The 14,304-nt window shown below is 43.2% G+C and overlaps 1 protein-coding gene across 1 annotated transcript in view; it reads left to right on the forward strand.

Moving 5' to 3' along the window:
• The first annotated feature begins 7,409 nt into the window (after positions 1-7,409).
• Positions 7,410-14,304, forward strand: part of fbxo3 (F-box protein 3) — a 33,302-nt gene continuing 26,407 nt past the window's right edge. The window contains exon 1 of the mRNA XM_070873347.1: positions 7,410-7,566. Within this exon, the coding sequence (XP_070729448.1) occupies positions 7,410-7,566 (157 nt within the window). The remainder of the gene's footprint in view (positions 7,567-14,304) is intronic.

Below are 14,304 nucleotides of genomic sequence, written 5' to 3' on the forward strand. Positions count from 1 at the left end.
CCATTTGGGACCATGACCATAATTAAAAACAAACACAGGGTCATTAATCTCAATGTCACATGATACAGCCACACGATCGTGGTACATGTTATGCCGGTGACGCCGGGTTGCTACATGATCATCGAGATCCGGGTGGACTAGGGAGAGCCTGGTTTTGAGTGCTCTCTTCATTAGCAATTCTGCGGGGGGAACCCCGGTGAGTGAGTGGGGGCGCGTCCGGTAGCTGAACAGAACCCGGGATAACCGAGTCTGCAAGGAGCCGTCCGTTACGCGGTTCAAGCTCTGCTTGATGGTTTGGACTGCCCGTTCCGCTTGACCATTGGATGCGGGCTTAAACGGCGCAGACCTGACATGCTTGATGCCATTGTGGGTCATGAACTCGTTGAATTCCGAGCTGGTGAAACATGGTCCATTGCCACTAACAAGGACGTCGGGCAAACCATGGGTGGTGAACATGGCCCGGAGGCTTTCAATGGTGGCAGTGGACGTACATGACGACATTATTGTACATTCAATCCATTTAGAGTAAGCATCCACTGCTACTAGAAACATCTTTCCTAGAAAGGGGCCAGCGAAATCTATGTGGACACTGAACCACGGTTTGGAGGGCCATGACCACACACTCAGTGGGGCCTTCCTTGGTGCGTTGCTCAACTGTGAGCAAGTGTTGCATTGGTGTACGCATGACTCCAATTCCAAGTCAATGCCGGGTCACCAAACATGCAACCTGGCGATAGCCTTCATCATGACTATGCCTGGGTGGGTACTGTGAAGGTCGCGTATAAACATTTCCCTGCCTTTTTTTCGCAAAACCATGTGATTCCCCCATAGGAGACAGTCCGATTGAATGGACATTTCATCCTTGCATCAGTAAAACGGCTTAATTTCATCTTGCATTTCCCCGGGAACTGCCGACCAGCTCCCATTAAGGTTGCAGCTTTTTACTAGTGATAGCACAGTGTCTTGGCTAGTCCAGGTCTGGATCTGGCGAGCCGTGACAGGTTACCCCTCGCTCTCAAAAAGCATCCATGACCAGAAGCAAGTTTGTGGGTAGCGCCATTTCCACCCCGGTGGTGGGCAATGGTAGCCGACTGAGGGCATCAGCGCTGTTCTCAGTGCCTGGTCTGTGGTGGATTACATAGTCATACGTAGACAATGTTAGTGCCCATCTTTGGATGCAGGACGAAGCATTGGTGTTGATACCTTTGCTTTCTGAAAACAGTGAAATTAGTGGTTTGTGGTCAGTTTCGAGTTCGAACCGGAGACCAAATAGGTATTGGTGCATGCAAATGCTTCTTTCTCAACCATACTGTAGGCTCGTTCAGCCGTGGATAAACTTCTGGATGCATGTGCAACCGGTTGCAGTTTGCCTAACACACTGGCTTGCTGTAACACACAACCGACCCCGTACGAAGATGCATCACAAGCTAGTACTAAACGTTTACACGGGTCATACAATACAAGTGCCTTGTTAGAACATAGCAGGTTTCTGGCCTTGTTAAAGGCTGTCTCTTGAGATTTACCCCAAACCCAGTCATCACCCTTATGTAGCAATAAATGCAAGAGTTCCAGCAAAGTGCTCAACCCGGGTAGAAAGTTTCCGAAATAGTTAAGGAGTCTCAGGAATGAACGCAGCTCCGTCACATTCTGTGGTCTGGGTACATTCTCAATGGCCTCCATCTTAGAATCAGTGGGTCTGATGCCATCTGCCGCAATCATTCTCCCCAAAAATTCGACCTCTGGTGCCAGGAAAACACACGAAGCATTTCAGCCTGAGTCCCACTCTGTCCAGTCACTTTAGAACCTCTTCCAGGTTGTGCAACTGTTCAGTGGTGTCATGACCAGTGATCAGGATGACGTCCTGAAACACAATGGTGCACAGAACCGATATCAGCAGACTCTCCATATTCCTCTGGAAGATGGCAACAACCGAGCGAATCCCAAAAGGGCATCTGTGGTATATGAACAATCCTTTGCACATGTTGATGCACATCAATCTTTTCGAAGATTCAGCCTGTGTCATGTAAGCAGAGGTTAGATCCAGCTTGGTGAATGACTTCCCCCCTGCAAATGTTGCGAACAGGTCCTCCGCTTTGGGTAGTGGGTACTGGTCCTGTAACGAGACTCGGTTGATTGTTACTTTGTAGTCTCCGCAGATTCTGACCAGGCCATCGCTTTTCAACACCGGCACGATTGGACTAGCCCACTCGTTGAACTCGACTGGCGATATAATTCCCTCTCATTGAAGTCTGTCCAGTTCGATCTTGACTTTCTCCCACATCATGTATGGAACTGCTCGGGCCTTGTGATGAACGGGTCATCAGGGACTAGATGGATCTGCACCTTGGCGCCTGTGAAGTTGCCGATGCCTGGCTCAAATAGCGGCAGGAATTTGTTTAGCACTTGAGTGCACGAGGCGTCATCCTCCGAAGACAGTGCTTTGATGTTGTCCCAGTTCCATCAGATCTTTCCTAGCCAGTTTCTGCAGAACAGCGTTGGGCCATCGCCTGGTACAATCCATAGTGGTAAATCATGCACAGTTCCATCGTACGATACCTTCACTGCCGCACTGCCAGTGTAATTCTGTGTAATTCAGTATAATCCAGTGTAATTCAGTGTAATTCAGTATACTCGAGTGTAAATCAGTATAATTCAGTGTAATTCAGTGTAACTCAGTGTAATTCAGTTTAATTCAGTATAATCCACTGTAATTCAGTGTAATTCAGTAATTCGTATAATCCATTATAATTCAGTATAATTCAATATAATCCAGTGTGATTCAGTGTAATTCAGTATAATCCAGTAATTCATTATAATCCAGTGTACTTCAGTGTAATTCAGTATAATCCAGTATAATTCAGTATAATCCAGTGTAATTCAGTGTAACTCAGTGTAATTCAGTGTAATTCAGTATACTCGAGTGTAAATCAGTATAATTCAGTGTAACTCAGTGTAAACCAGTGTAAATCAGTATAATCCAGTGTAATTCAGTGTAATTCAGCGTAATCCAGTGAGTTGAGTGTAATTCAGTATAATTCAGTGGAATTCAGTATAATCTAGTGTAATTCAGTATAATCCAGTGTAATTCAGTGTAATTCAGTATAATTCAGTTTAATTCAGTATAACCCAGTGTAATTCAGTGTAATTCAGTAATTCGTATAATCCATTATAATTCAGTATAATTCAATATAATCCAGTGTGATTCAGTGTAATTCAGTATAATCCAGTAATTCATTATAATCCAGTGTACTTCAGTGTAATTCAGTATAATCCAGTATAATTCAGTATAATCCAGCGTAATTCAGTGCAATTCAGTATAATCCAGTGTAATTCAGTGCAATCCAGTAATGCAGTGTAATTCAGTATAATACAGTGTAAATCCCTGAGATTCAATGCAATTCAACGTAATTCAGTATAATCCAGTAATTCAATATAATCCAGTGTACTTCAGTGTAATTCGGTATAATCCAGTGTAATCCAGTGTAATTCAGTATGATTCAGTGTAACTCAGTGTACTCCAGTGTAATTCGGTGTAATTCAGTATAATCCAGTGTAATTCAGTATAATCCAGTGTAATCCAGTGTAACCCATTGGCATTCAGTGTAATTTAGTAAATTCAGTGTAATTCAGTATACTCCAGTGTAATTCGGTGTTATCCAGTGTAATTCAGTTTAATTCAGTATAATATACTGTAATTCATCGTAATTCAGTATAATCGAGTGTCATTCAGTGTAAATCAGTATAATTCAGTGTGTTTAAGTGTAATTCAGTATAATTCAGTGTAACTCAGTGTAATCCAGTGTAATTCAGTATAATCCAGCGTGATTCAGTGTAATTCAGTGTACTCCAGTGTAATTCAGTGAAATTCAGTGTAATTCAGTATAATCCAATGTAATTTAGTATAATTCAGTGTAATTCAGTATAATACAGTGTAATTCAGTAAAATCCAGTGTAATTCACTGTAATTCAGTGTACACGAGTGTAAATCAGTATCATTCCGTGTAACTCAGTGTAAACCAGTGTAATTCAGTATAATCCAGAGTAATTCAGTGTAATTCAGCGTAATCCAGTGTAATTGAGTGTAATTCAGTATAATTCGGTGCAATCCAGTGTAATTCAGTATAATTCAATATAATCCAGTGTGATTCAGTGTAATTCAGTATACTCCAGTATAATTCAGTATAATCCAGCGCAATCCAGTGTAATTCAGTGTAATCAGTAATGCAGTGTAATTCAGTATAATACATTGTAATTCAGTGTAATTCAATGCAATTCAGCACAATCCAGTGTAGTTCAGTGTACTTCAGTGTAATTCAGTGTAATTCAGTATAATCCAGTGTATTTCAGTGTAATTCAGTATAATCCCGTGTAATGCAGTGTAATCCAGTGTAATTCAGTACAATCCAGTGTAATTCAGTGTAATTCCATATAATCCAGCGTGATTCCGTGTAATTCAGTATAATCCAGTGTAATTCAGGATAATGCAGTGCAATTCAGTGCAATTCAGTATAATCCAGTGTAATTCAGTGTAAATCAGTATAATTCAGTGTAATTCAGTGTAAATCAATATAATTCAGTGTAACTCAGTGTAAACCCGTGTCATTCAATGTAATTCAGTCTAATCCAGTGTAATTCAATGTAATTCAGTATAATTCAGTGTAATTCAGTATAATCCAGTGAAATTCAGTGTAATTCAGTATAATCCAGTGCAATTCCGTGTACTTCGGTATAATCCAGTGCAATTCAGTGCAATTCAGTATAATCCAGTGTAATTCAGTGTGAACCAGTGTAATTCAGCGTAATTCAGTATAATACAGTGTAATTCAGTGTAATTCAGTACGATCCAGTGTAATTCAGTTTGATTGAGTATGATCCAGTGTAAATAAGTATAATTCAGTATAGTTCAGTGTAAATAAGTGTAATCCAGTGTTATTCCGTGTAATTCAGCATAATCCAGTGTAATTGAGTGTAAATCAGTATAGTTCAGTGTAACTCAGTGTAATTCAGTATAATCCAGCGTAATTCTGTATAATCCAGTGTGATTCAGTGTAATTCAGTATAATCCAGTATAAGCCCGTGTAATTCAGTATAATCCAGTGCAATTCAGTGTACTTCAGTATAATCCAGTGCAGTTAAGTGCAATGCAGTATAATCCAGTGTAATTCAGTGTAATCCAGTGTAATTCAATGTAATTCAGTATAATACAGTGCAATTCAGTGTAATTCAGTAAATCCAGTGTAATTGAGTATATTCCAGTGTAATTCAGTATAATTCAGTATAATCCTGTGTAATTCAGTGTAATTCAGTTCAATCCAGTGTAATTTAGTAAATTCAGTATAATTCAGTATAATGAAGTGTAATTCAATGTAAATCAGTGTAATTCAGTGTAATTCAGTATAACCCAGTGTAATTCAGTGTAATTCAGTATAATTCTGTGTAAATAAGTGTAATTCAGTATAATTCAGTGTAACTCAGTGTAAACCGGTGTAATTCTGTATAATCCAGTGTAATTCAGTCTAGTTCAGCGTAATCCAGTGTAATTGAGCGTAATTCAGTATAATTCAGCGTAATTCAGTATAATCCAGTGTAATTCATTATAACCCTGTGAAATTCTGTGTAATACAGTGTAATCCAGTGTAATTGAATATAACCCAGTGTAATTCAGTGTAATTCATTAATTCGTATAATCTAGTGTAATTCAATATAATTCAATATAATTCAATATAATCCAGTGTGATTCAGTGTAATTCAGTATAATCCAGTAATTCAGTATAATCCAGTGTACTTCAGTGTAATTCAGTATAATCCAGCGTAATTCAGTGCAATTCAGTATAATCCAGTGTAATTCCGTGTAATTCAATGTTATCCAGTGTAATTGAATAAAATCAAGTGTAATTCAGAGTAATTCAGTATAATCCAGTGTAATTCAGTTTAATTCAGTATAATCTAGTGCAATTCAGTGTAATTCAGTAATTTGTATAATCCAGTGTAATTCAGTATAATTCAGTATAATCCAGTGTAATTCAGTGTAGTTCAGTTTAATCCAGTGTAATTCAGTATAATCCAGTGTAATTCCGTGTAGTTCTGCATAATTCAGTGTAATTCAATATAATCCAGTGTAATTCAGTATAATCCAGTGTAATTCGGTGTACTCCAGTATAATCCAGTGTGATTCATTATAATCCAGTGTAATCCGGTGTAATTCAATATAATCCAGTGTAATTGAGTGTAATTCAGTATAATCCAGTGTAATTCAGTGTAATTCAGTATAATCCAGTGTAATGCAGTGTAATTCAGTATAATCCAGTGTAATTCAGTGTAATTCAGTGTGGTCCAGTGTAGTTCAGTATAATCCAGTGTACTTCAGTGTAATTCAGTATAATCCAGTGTTAGTCAGTATAATCCAGTGTAATTCAGTATAATCCAGTGTAATTCAGTGTAATTCTGTATAATCCAGTGTAATTCAGTATAATCCAGTGTAATTCAGTGTAATTCGGTATAATCCAGCGTAATTAAGTATAATCCAGTGTAATTCAGTATAATTCAGTGTAACTCAGTCTAATCCAGTGTAATTCAGTATAATTCATTGTAATTCAGTATAATCCAGTGTAATTTAGTGTAATTCAGTATAATCCAGTGTAATCTAGCGTGATTCAATGTAGTCCAATGCAGAAATGTAAAGAAAGACTTGATTTATGTAACGTTATTCACGACCGCTGGATGTCTCAAAGCGCTTTACAGCCAATGAAATACTTTTGGAGTGTAGTCATTGTTGTAATGTAGGAAACGTGGCAGCCAACTTGCGCACAGCAAGCTCCCACAAACTTCAATAAAAACAATAAATGCTGGACATCTCAGCGGGTCAGGTAGCACCTGTGGAGAGAAAGCAGAGTTAATGTTTCAGGCCAATGACCCTTCATCAGAACTGGCAAAAATTTGAAATGAACAGATTCTTAAGGAGTAATGAAAAGGGGGAAGGGAGAAGAGAACAAGAGGGAAGGTCTGTGATAGGGTGGAAGACAGGAGAGATTTGAGAGACAAATGGGATGATGGGCTGACTTGAGATGGTAATGGCAGAAGTTAGAAAAAGATGAGTCTAGATAGGGTGTGAATGTTGGCATAATTACCAGTTGCCATGGGAAACAGAGAAAGAGAAAAGATACATAAAAACGGTGAGGGGGGGTTATTTAATAAAAACAGCAATGTGATAATGATCAGTTAATCTGTTTTTGTGATGTTGATTGAAGGATAAATATTGGCCAGGACACTGGGGATAATCCCCCTGCTCTTCTTTCAAATAGTGCCATGGGATCTTTTACATCCACCTGAGACGGGACCGCCATTTAACATCTCATCTGAAAGATGAAGTGATGTAATCCAGTGCAGTTCAAGGCAGAAATGTAGTCCAGATGTCCAGCAAAGTCCAGCAGATCAGAAACAAATTTGACGAAAGAATTCAGCAGCAAAGACTTGAAGCGAGTGAAAGTGGAGCAGAGCCACTGAATCACTCAATGGAGCAACAAAGTCCTGTCGGTGATGGAAACCAAGTTTCACAGAGTTCCAGCTGTAAGAGCTCCATGAGAACAATGACATGCCGGTATTGGCAGTAGACGCTGCAGGGATAGCTTTACACTTGTAGATTGAACTTGTACTTTGGTCTGTGTTGTAGGAGGTAGGCACCTTTAGAATATACCAGAATACTAGGCATTAGGCACCTGCTAGATATATCAAAACTCACATAAGCTTAAAATGGACACACACATAAAATGGCTGCCCAGGCATGATGGGAAATCAGGTAGTCAAGCTGTGAACTGTTGAACGTTCAATGACCAAGCAATAACCCTGTGAGGCCCACTGTAGGAATGCCTGGGATGCGGGAAGACAGAGATAAGAAGGAAACCATCTCCTGTGAACAAGGTCATAAATCAATTAATTCCCCAGGAAGAAAGATAAGAGGGAAACCATCTCCTGTAAACAAGGTTATAAACCAATTATTTCTCCCAGATGAAAGAACTAGGGAGAGAACCTATAAAGTCATCGATCAGCCCAAGCTGACAATAACCGAACATATGGTTCCCTGGATACTAGGGGAATTCTATTGGGTTAAAAGAACCTATATGTAATCTATAATCGTTGTGATTGGCTTGTGTCCAGCCGTGATGGGCTGTGTAGCTGTCGTAAACTGTTTTGTAACTGTTGTGAAACATATAAAGGTGCATGTAACCCTTTGTTCTGTGGAGAGAAACCTGGATACGGTCCTGAGATTTTCCTCCCCGCTGAGCGTAATAAAAGCTGCATCAGCATTGGAACCGACTCTGAGTGTTGAGTGATTCTTCTAAGAAAACACTATCGCTAACAGTCTGAAATGCCTTCACTGTCAGATGCAATAGGAGGAAGGAGATTGGAGGAAGAAAAGGCAATGGATGAGCATGGATACAGTTGTAGAGAAGAACAGCTCAGAAACCAATGCCAGCCCAGGTGCCATATTGATTGATTTTTCCTTTCAAGCAGTGCATTCTCGATTGTAGGAAATTGTAAGGAAGGTTGTTGAAGCACTTGCATTGCACTGAAATATCTCCATATAGGCTGAACACTGAAGTGATGCCATCACACGAGAAGCTGCAGGCCTTGACATGCTGCTCTGAAATTGCTCTCTGTACCATCGTACTCAAGGTCTTAACTCAATCATTTTAAGGGTTGGCACCACTGCTGCACCCATAGTGCAATACAGTGTTGGTCACGAGTGTCTCACTCTGTAATCTCCACCAACAACGACTGCAAAACGCTCACTGAGTACAACAAATGCGTCTGTTTTTGAAAGATCAACCCCCGCTCTCTCCATATCCCTAAATGCCCCCTCTCCCCCTTTCCATATCCCTAAACCCCCCCTCTCCATATCCCTAAACCCCCCTCTCTCCATATCTCTAAACCCCCCCCTCTCTCCATATCCCTAACCCCCCCTCTCCATATCCCTAACCACCCCCCTCCATATCCCTAAACCCCACCTCTCTCCATATCCCGAACCTCCCCTCTCTCTATGATCCCAAAATCCCCCTTCCATATCCCTAAACGCCCCCTCTCTCCATATCCCTAACCCCCCCTCTCTTCATATCCCTAAACCCCCCTCTCTCCATATCCCTAAACACCACTCCCCCTCTCCATATCCCTAACCCCCCCCTCTCCATATCCCTAAAACTCCCCTCTCTCCATATCCCTAACCCCCGCGCCCCCCCCGCTCTCTCCATATCCCTAAACCTCCCTCTCTCCATATCCCTAAACCCCCCCTCTCCATATCCCTAAACCCCCCTCTCTCCATATCCCTAACCCCCGCCCCGCGCCCCCCGCTCTCTCCATATCCCTAAACCTCCCTCTCTCCATATCCCTAACCCCCGCCCCCCCCCAGCTCTCTCCATATCCCTAAACCTCCCTCTCTCCATAATCCCAAAAACCCCCCTCCATATCCCTAAACCCCCCTCTCTCCATATCCCTAAACCGCCCCCTCTCCATATCCCTAAACCCCACCTCCCCCACTCTCTCCATATCCCGAAAGCCCACCTCCCCCACTCTCTCTATATCCCGAAAGCCCACCTCCCCCACTCTCTCCATATCCCTAAACCGCCCCCCCTCTCTCAGCGCTACCTACCTATCTTATCGACATATCCCAACATTACCTACCCACCATCTTGCCATGTCCCTTAACCCCACCTACCCAACTCTTGCTATGTCCCTCAACCGCCCCAGCCCACCTTGGCCATGACCCTCAAATACCTCCTACCCAAATCTCTTCATAACCCTCATCCGCACCTACCCGCCTCACTCCATATGCCTCAATCCCACCTGCCCACCATCTCACTGTATCCATCAGCCCCGCCTACCCACCTTAACCCACATACCAACCCCACCTACACATCTCTCTCCATATCCCTCAACCCCGCATCCCCACTTCGCTTCAAATCCCCCAAACTCACCTACACACCTCTTTCCATATCTCTCAACCATACATCCCCACCTCTCCCCAGATAGCTCAAACCTAGCTGCCCACATACTGCATATCTCTCCTCCCAACATTTCCCCTTATCTCTCGAACCCACCGACCCACCATCTCACTATATACCTCTCCCACCTCTCCCTGTATCCCTCAGCTCCACCTACCCCCGTTAATCCACATACCAACCCCACCTACCCACCTCTCTCCATAATCCATCACCCCCACCTACCCACATCTCCCCACATCCCTCAACCCCACCTCTCTCCATAATCCCTCAACCCCATCTCTTGCCATGTTGTTCCAGCCCACCTCTCCCATATCCCTCAGCCCCACCTACCCACCTTAACCCACATACCAACCCCATATACCCACATCTCCCAATATCCCTTAATCCCCACCATCCCTCTATCTCCATATCCTACAAACCCACCCACCCACCTTCTCAAATTCTTCGACACCATCTATCCCTCTTCATATCACTCAACCACACTTACCCACATCTCCCCATATCCCTCAACGCCACCTCTCACTATATCCCTCAGCCCTACCTACCCACCATCTCACTATATCACTAAACCCTCCCAACCCACCTTCTCATCATAGTAGTGAATACCACCTTCTCTCCATATTACTCAAACTCACCTACCGACCTCATCCCTCAGCTCCTCCCCCAGCCCACCTCGACCATGTCCCTCAAAGTCCTCCTGCCCAACTCTCTCCATATCCTTCAACCCCTACCTCTCCCCATGTCCCTCAATCCCACCTCCCCAACTCTCCCCATATCCCTAAACTCCACCTCTCACCATATCCCCAAACTCACCTACCCGCCTCTCTCCATATACCTCAACCCCCACCTCTCCCCATATCCCTCAGACCCAACTACTCACCTTCTCTCCTTATCTATCAGCCCCACCTACCCACCTTATCCCACATAATGAGCCCACCTACCCACCTCTCCCCATATCCCTCATCCCCACCTCTCCCCATATTCCTCAAACCTAACCTACCCACCTTCTCCCCATATTCCTCAAACCTAGCCTACCCACCTTCTCCCCATATCCCTCAAAACTAACCTACACACCTTCTCCCCCATATTCCTCAAACCTAACCTGTCATGTTTTCAGTACGACATCACAAACACACACAGTTTTAAGACAGTTGGTAACTTCAGGAAGCCCTTTTAGGTGACCTGAACTGTTCATTGTTGTAAACAGCACTGGCTGCAGTGCCACAGGAGTCCACTGGGTGGAGCTATATATAATACACTTCTCCCTCCTTAATGAAGAAGTAATTATAACAAACAATCATCATACATAACTTGTATGGTTATACATAACAAAGGATATGGACTTATTTTGTCATATTTACAAATCAAGCTTAACCACTTGTTTTCTGTTTCGAAGAGAATACCTTCGCTCTTGAACAGAACTTTCCAAACACGATGTCGAACTTTGACTCATTCGAGGTTGATCCTGAGGAAAGTTTTCTTCCCTTGATTTACATTTGAACTCTCTATAACCTCAGACTGTTTGTCTGCCTGACTTGGACACAGGCTTAAATTATGACTTTCTCTTGGATTTGTTTCCAGTACATTGGATGTAGGATTTGCTACTGGTGTATCAAAACTATCTGATGAGTGAGAAATAATTGAATCATTCCCACCTTCAACTCCTTCCATGTCTGTGTGTAAAATATGGTCAATGTGAACAAACCTAACCTGTCCATGATCAAGCATCTTTACCAAATATGTGTGAGGACCACATATCTTCACCACTCTTCCGAGTAATCACTTTACCCATTTATGGTGATGGTTCTTCACTCTCACCTTCTGGTTTAATTTCACACTTCTCTCTTTTACTCTACCTCTATCATGATTCTCTTTCTGTCTTAATTGTTTCTCTTCTACGGACTGTGCCAAGTTTGGTTTTAACAATGATAATCTGGTTTGTGGCTGTCGCTTGAGAAACAATGCTGCTGGTGTTCTACCAGTAGTTATATGAGGAGTATTACGATATGTAATTAGAAAATTAGCCAATTTGTGGTCCAATGACAACTGTTGTTTCTTTGGATTTGGATACAACATTTGTTTTATGAGGGTGGGTTTTACAATTTGTACAGTGCGCTCTGCTGCACCATTCGAAGCAGGGTGGTACGGTGGTAGCTTTGTATGTTTCACACCATTTTTGCTCGTGAACTGTGCAAATTCTTCTGAACAAAATTGTGATCCATTATCAGAAATAATTGCTTCTGGGAGGCCAAATGAAGAAAATAATCTTCGCAAAGTGTTTTATTTGTTATTTTCCACATTGGAAACATCTCGACGCACTTCGAATGGCTATCAATCACAATGAACAATTGTTGTCCTTCTAGCTCAGCAAAATCGATATGTATCCTTTGCCACACCCTGAGAGGCCATTCCCATGGCTGTAATGGTACTGATGGTGGTTGCTTGCTCACCGATTAACATGTTGTACACTGACTGATGATGTACTCTATGGGTTAGAACCTCCACTTTTGAGTTTATCACTTTAAAATGGGCATTATTTGTGGTGCGGGCGGTAAAAAAGGGTTTTCAGATCGTCGGCTTCTCGTCCATTCTCAAAGCACCTAGTCTCCATATTTGAAAATGGACGTTGCAGCGAGCGATCTGAAATGGGCGGTGGCATTAAATTTTTTTGACCTTCTGCCGTAAAGTGTCGTCGTCCTTAGCAACGGCATGGCAACGCTCGATTCCCGCAATTCAGGAGGTCAAGGGTCATCATGACATGCGCAGAAGAGGAGACAGAGAGAGAGGGAGCTGAGAGGAACTCAAGGCGTGTGTGGGTGTGGTGTGTGCTTGTTGCAGGAGGCACGAGGGAGATTTACCAGCAGCAAAAAGCCTACTAAGCACCAAGAACATAGTTGGCACCGAGTTTTTTTCCAACAAATAAGATATAACACGGAAGAGATGGAAGAGGCCCTGGAGCTGGTAGCCAGGAGCACTGTAGCAGAGGGCTCTCAGTGGTCCCGGAGCGTGGCACTGCACCCCAAGGTGCCGCACTCCCATTGACAACCACACATGACAGCCAGCAGCAACATCTTGCTTCTGGCTCCGAGCACGTTCCCACCTCAGGACCATCCTCTCCCGTATCCGTCCAAGCAGCATTTCGGACGTCACCACCCACCCCTCAATGAATCATCACCTGAGTACCTCCTCAGCTCGGTGGTTTGGAGTCAGGAGGGGAAGGGGAAGTGGTAGAGGTAGGGAGGAGAAGCGGTGGGCGGGGGGGGAGCGTTGGTTTGTACAGAAATACTGATGATTTCAGACTAATGTCCGGTTTAGATGTTTTTTATTTAACAAAACTTGTTGCGCATTGGCTCAGATAGCTGCACCGTTACACGCTGGTGATTCCTTAACATCAAAGGATATAATTACACTTAACTTCAATCAACTTAAACGTTAACTGTCACCAAGGTGATGCCCACCATTGGTGTATCACCTGCACACCCATCAGTGTGTCAGCCTTGTAAATAACAGCAATGTTCTTTCAGTCAAAGCGATCATTGATGAGCTCCTGACGTAAGGCTCTTGCAGCTATCATGCAACCATGGGCCGTTTCATGCGGTCTACAGGGGGTGGTGGCATGGCTTCAGCATCAGCCTGATTGTCTGGGCTGATGTCAGTGTCCGCCTCCTCATCCTCCTCATCCTCTCCCTAGTGAGGTGGACCGTCAGACTCATCAGGCAATTCTTGTCCGCTCCTGATAGCCAAGTTGTGCAGAATGGAGCACACCATCATGAATTGAGCTACCTGCTCAGGATGGTATTGGAGCTTGCCTCCTGAGTGGTCCAGGCATCTAAAGCGCTGCTTCAGCACTCCAATGGTTTTCTCCACAATATTGCGAGTGGCTCTGTGTCTCTCGTTGTATTGCCTCTCGGCTTCGGTGTGGGTATCACGCAGGGGGATCATCAGCCAAGTGGCGAGGCCATATCCTTTGTCATCAAGCATCCAGCATTGACCTTGTGGCTGATTATTAAACAAGTCAGATACAGTGCTCTCACGCAGGATGTGAGCATCATGGATGCTGCCCGGAAATTGAGCATTCACTGCCAGTATAATTTGCTGGTGGTCGACAACCAGCTGGATATTCAGGGAGTAGAATCCTTGCGGTACTTGAAAACCTCTGCATCCTGAAAAGGTGCCCGCATCACGATGTGCATACAGTTTATTGCTCCCTGTACCTTGGGGAAGTTTGCAATTCTGGAGAATCCTAGAGCCTGCTCACTCTGTGCCTCACTGGTCATAGGGAAGCTGATCAAGTCCCTCCTGAGTGCAT

This window comes from Pristiophorus japonicus, unplaced genomic scaffold (genome assembly GCF_044704955.1).
Source record: "Pristiophorus japonicus isolate sPriJap1 unplaced genomic scaffold, sPriJap1.hap1 HAP1_SCAFFOLD_457, whole genome shotgun sequence".
NCBI classification, from domain to species: Eukaryota; Metazoa; Chordata; class Chondrichthyes; family Pristiophoridae; genus Pristiophorus; species Pristiophorus japonicus.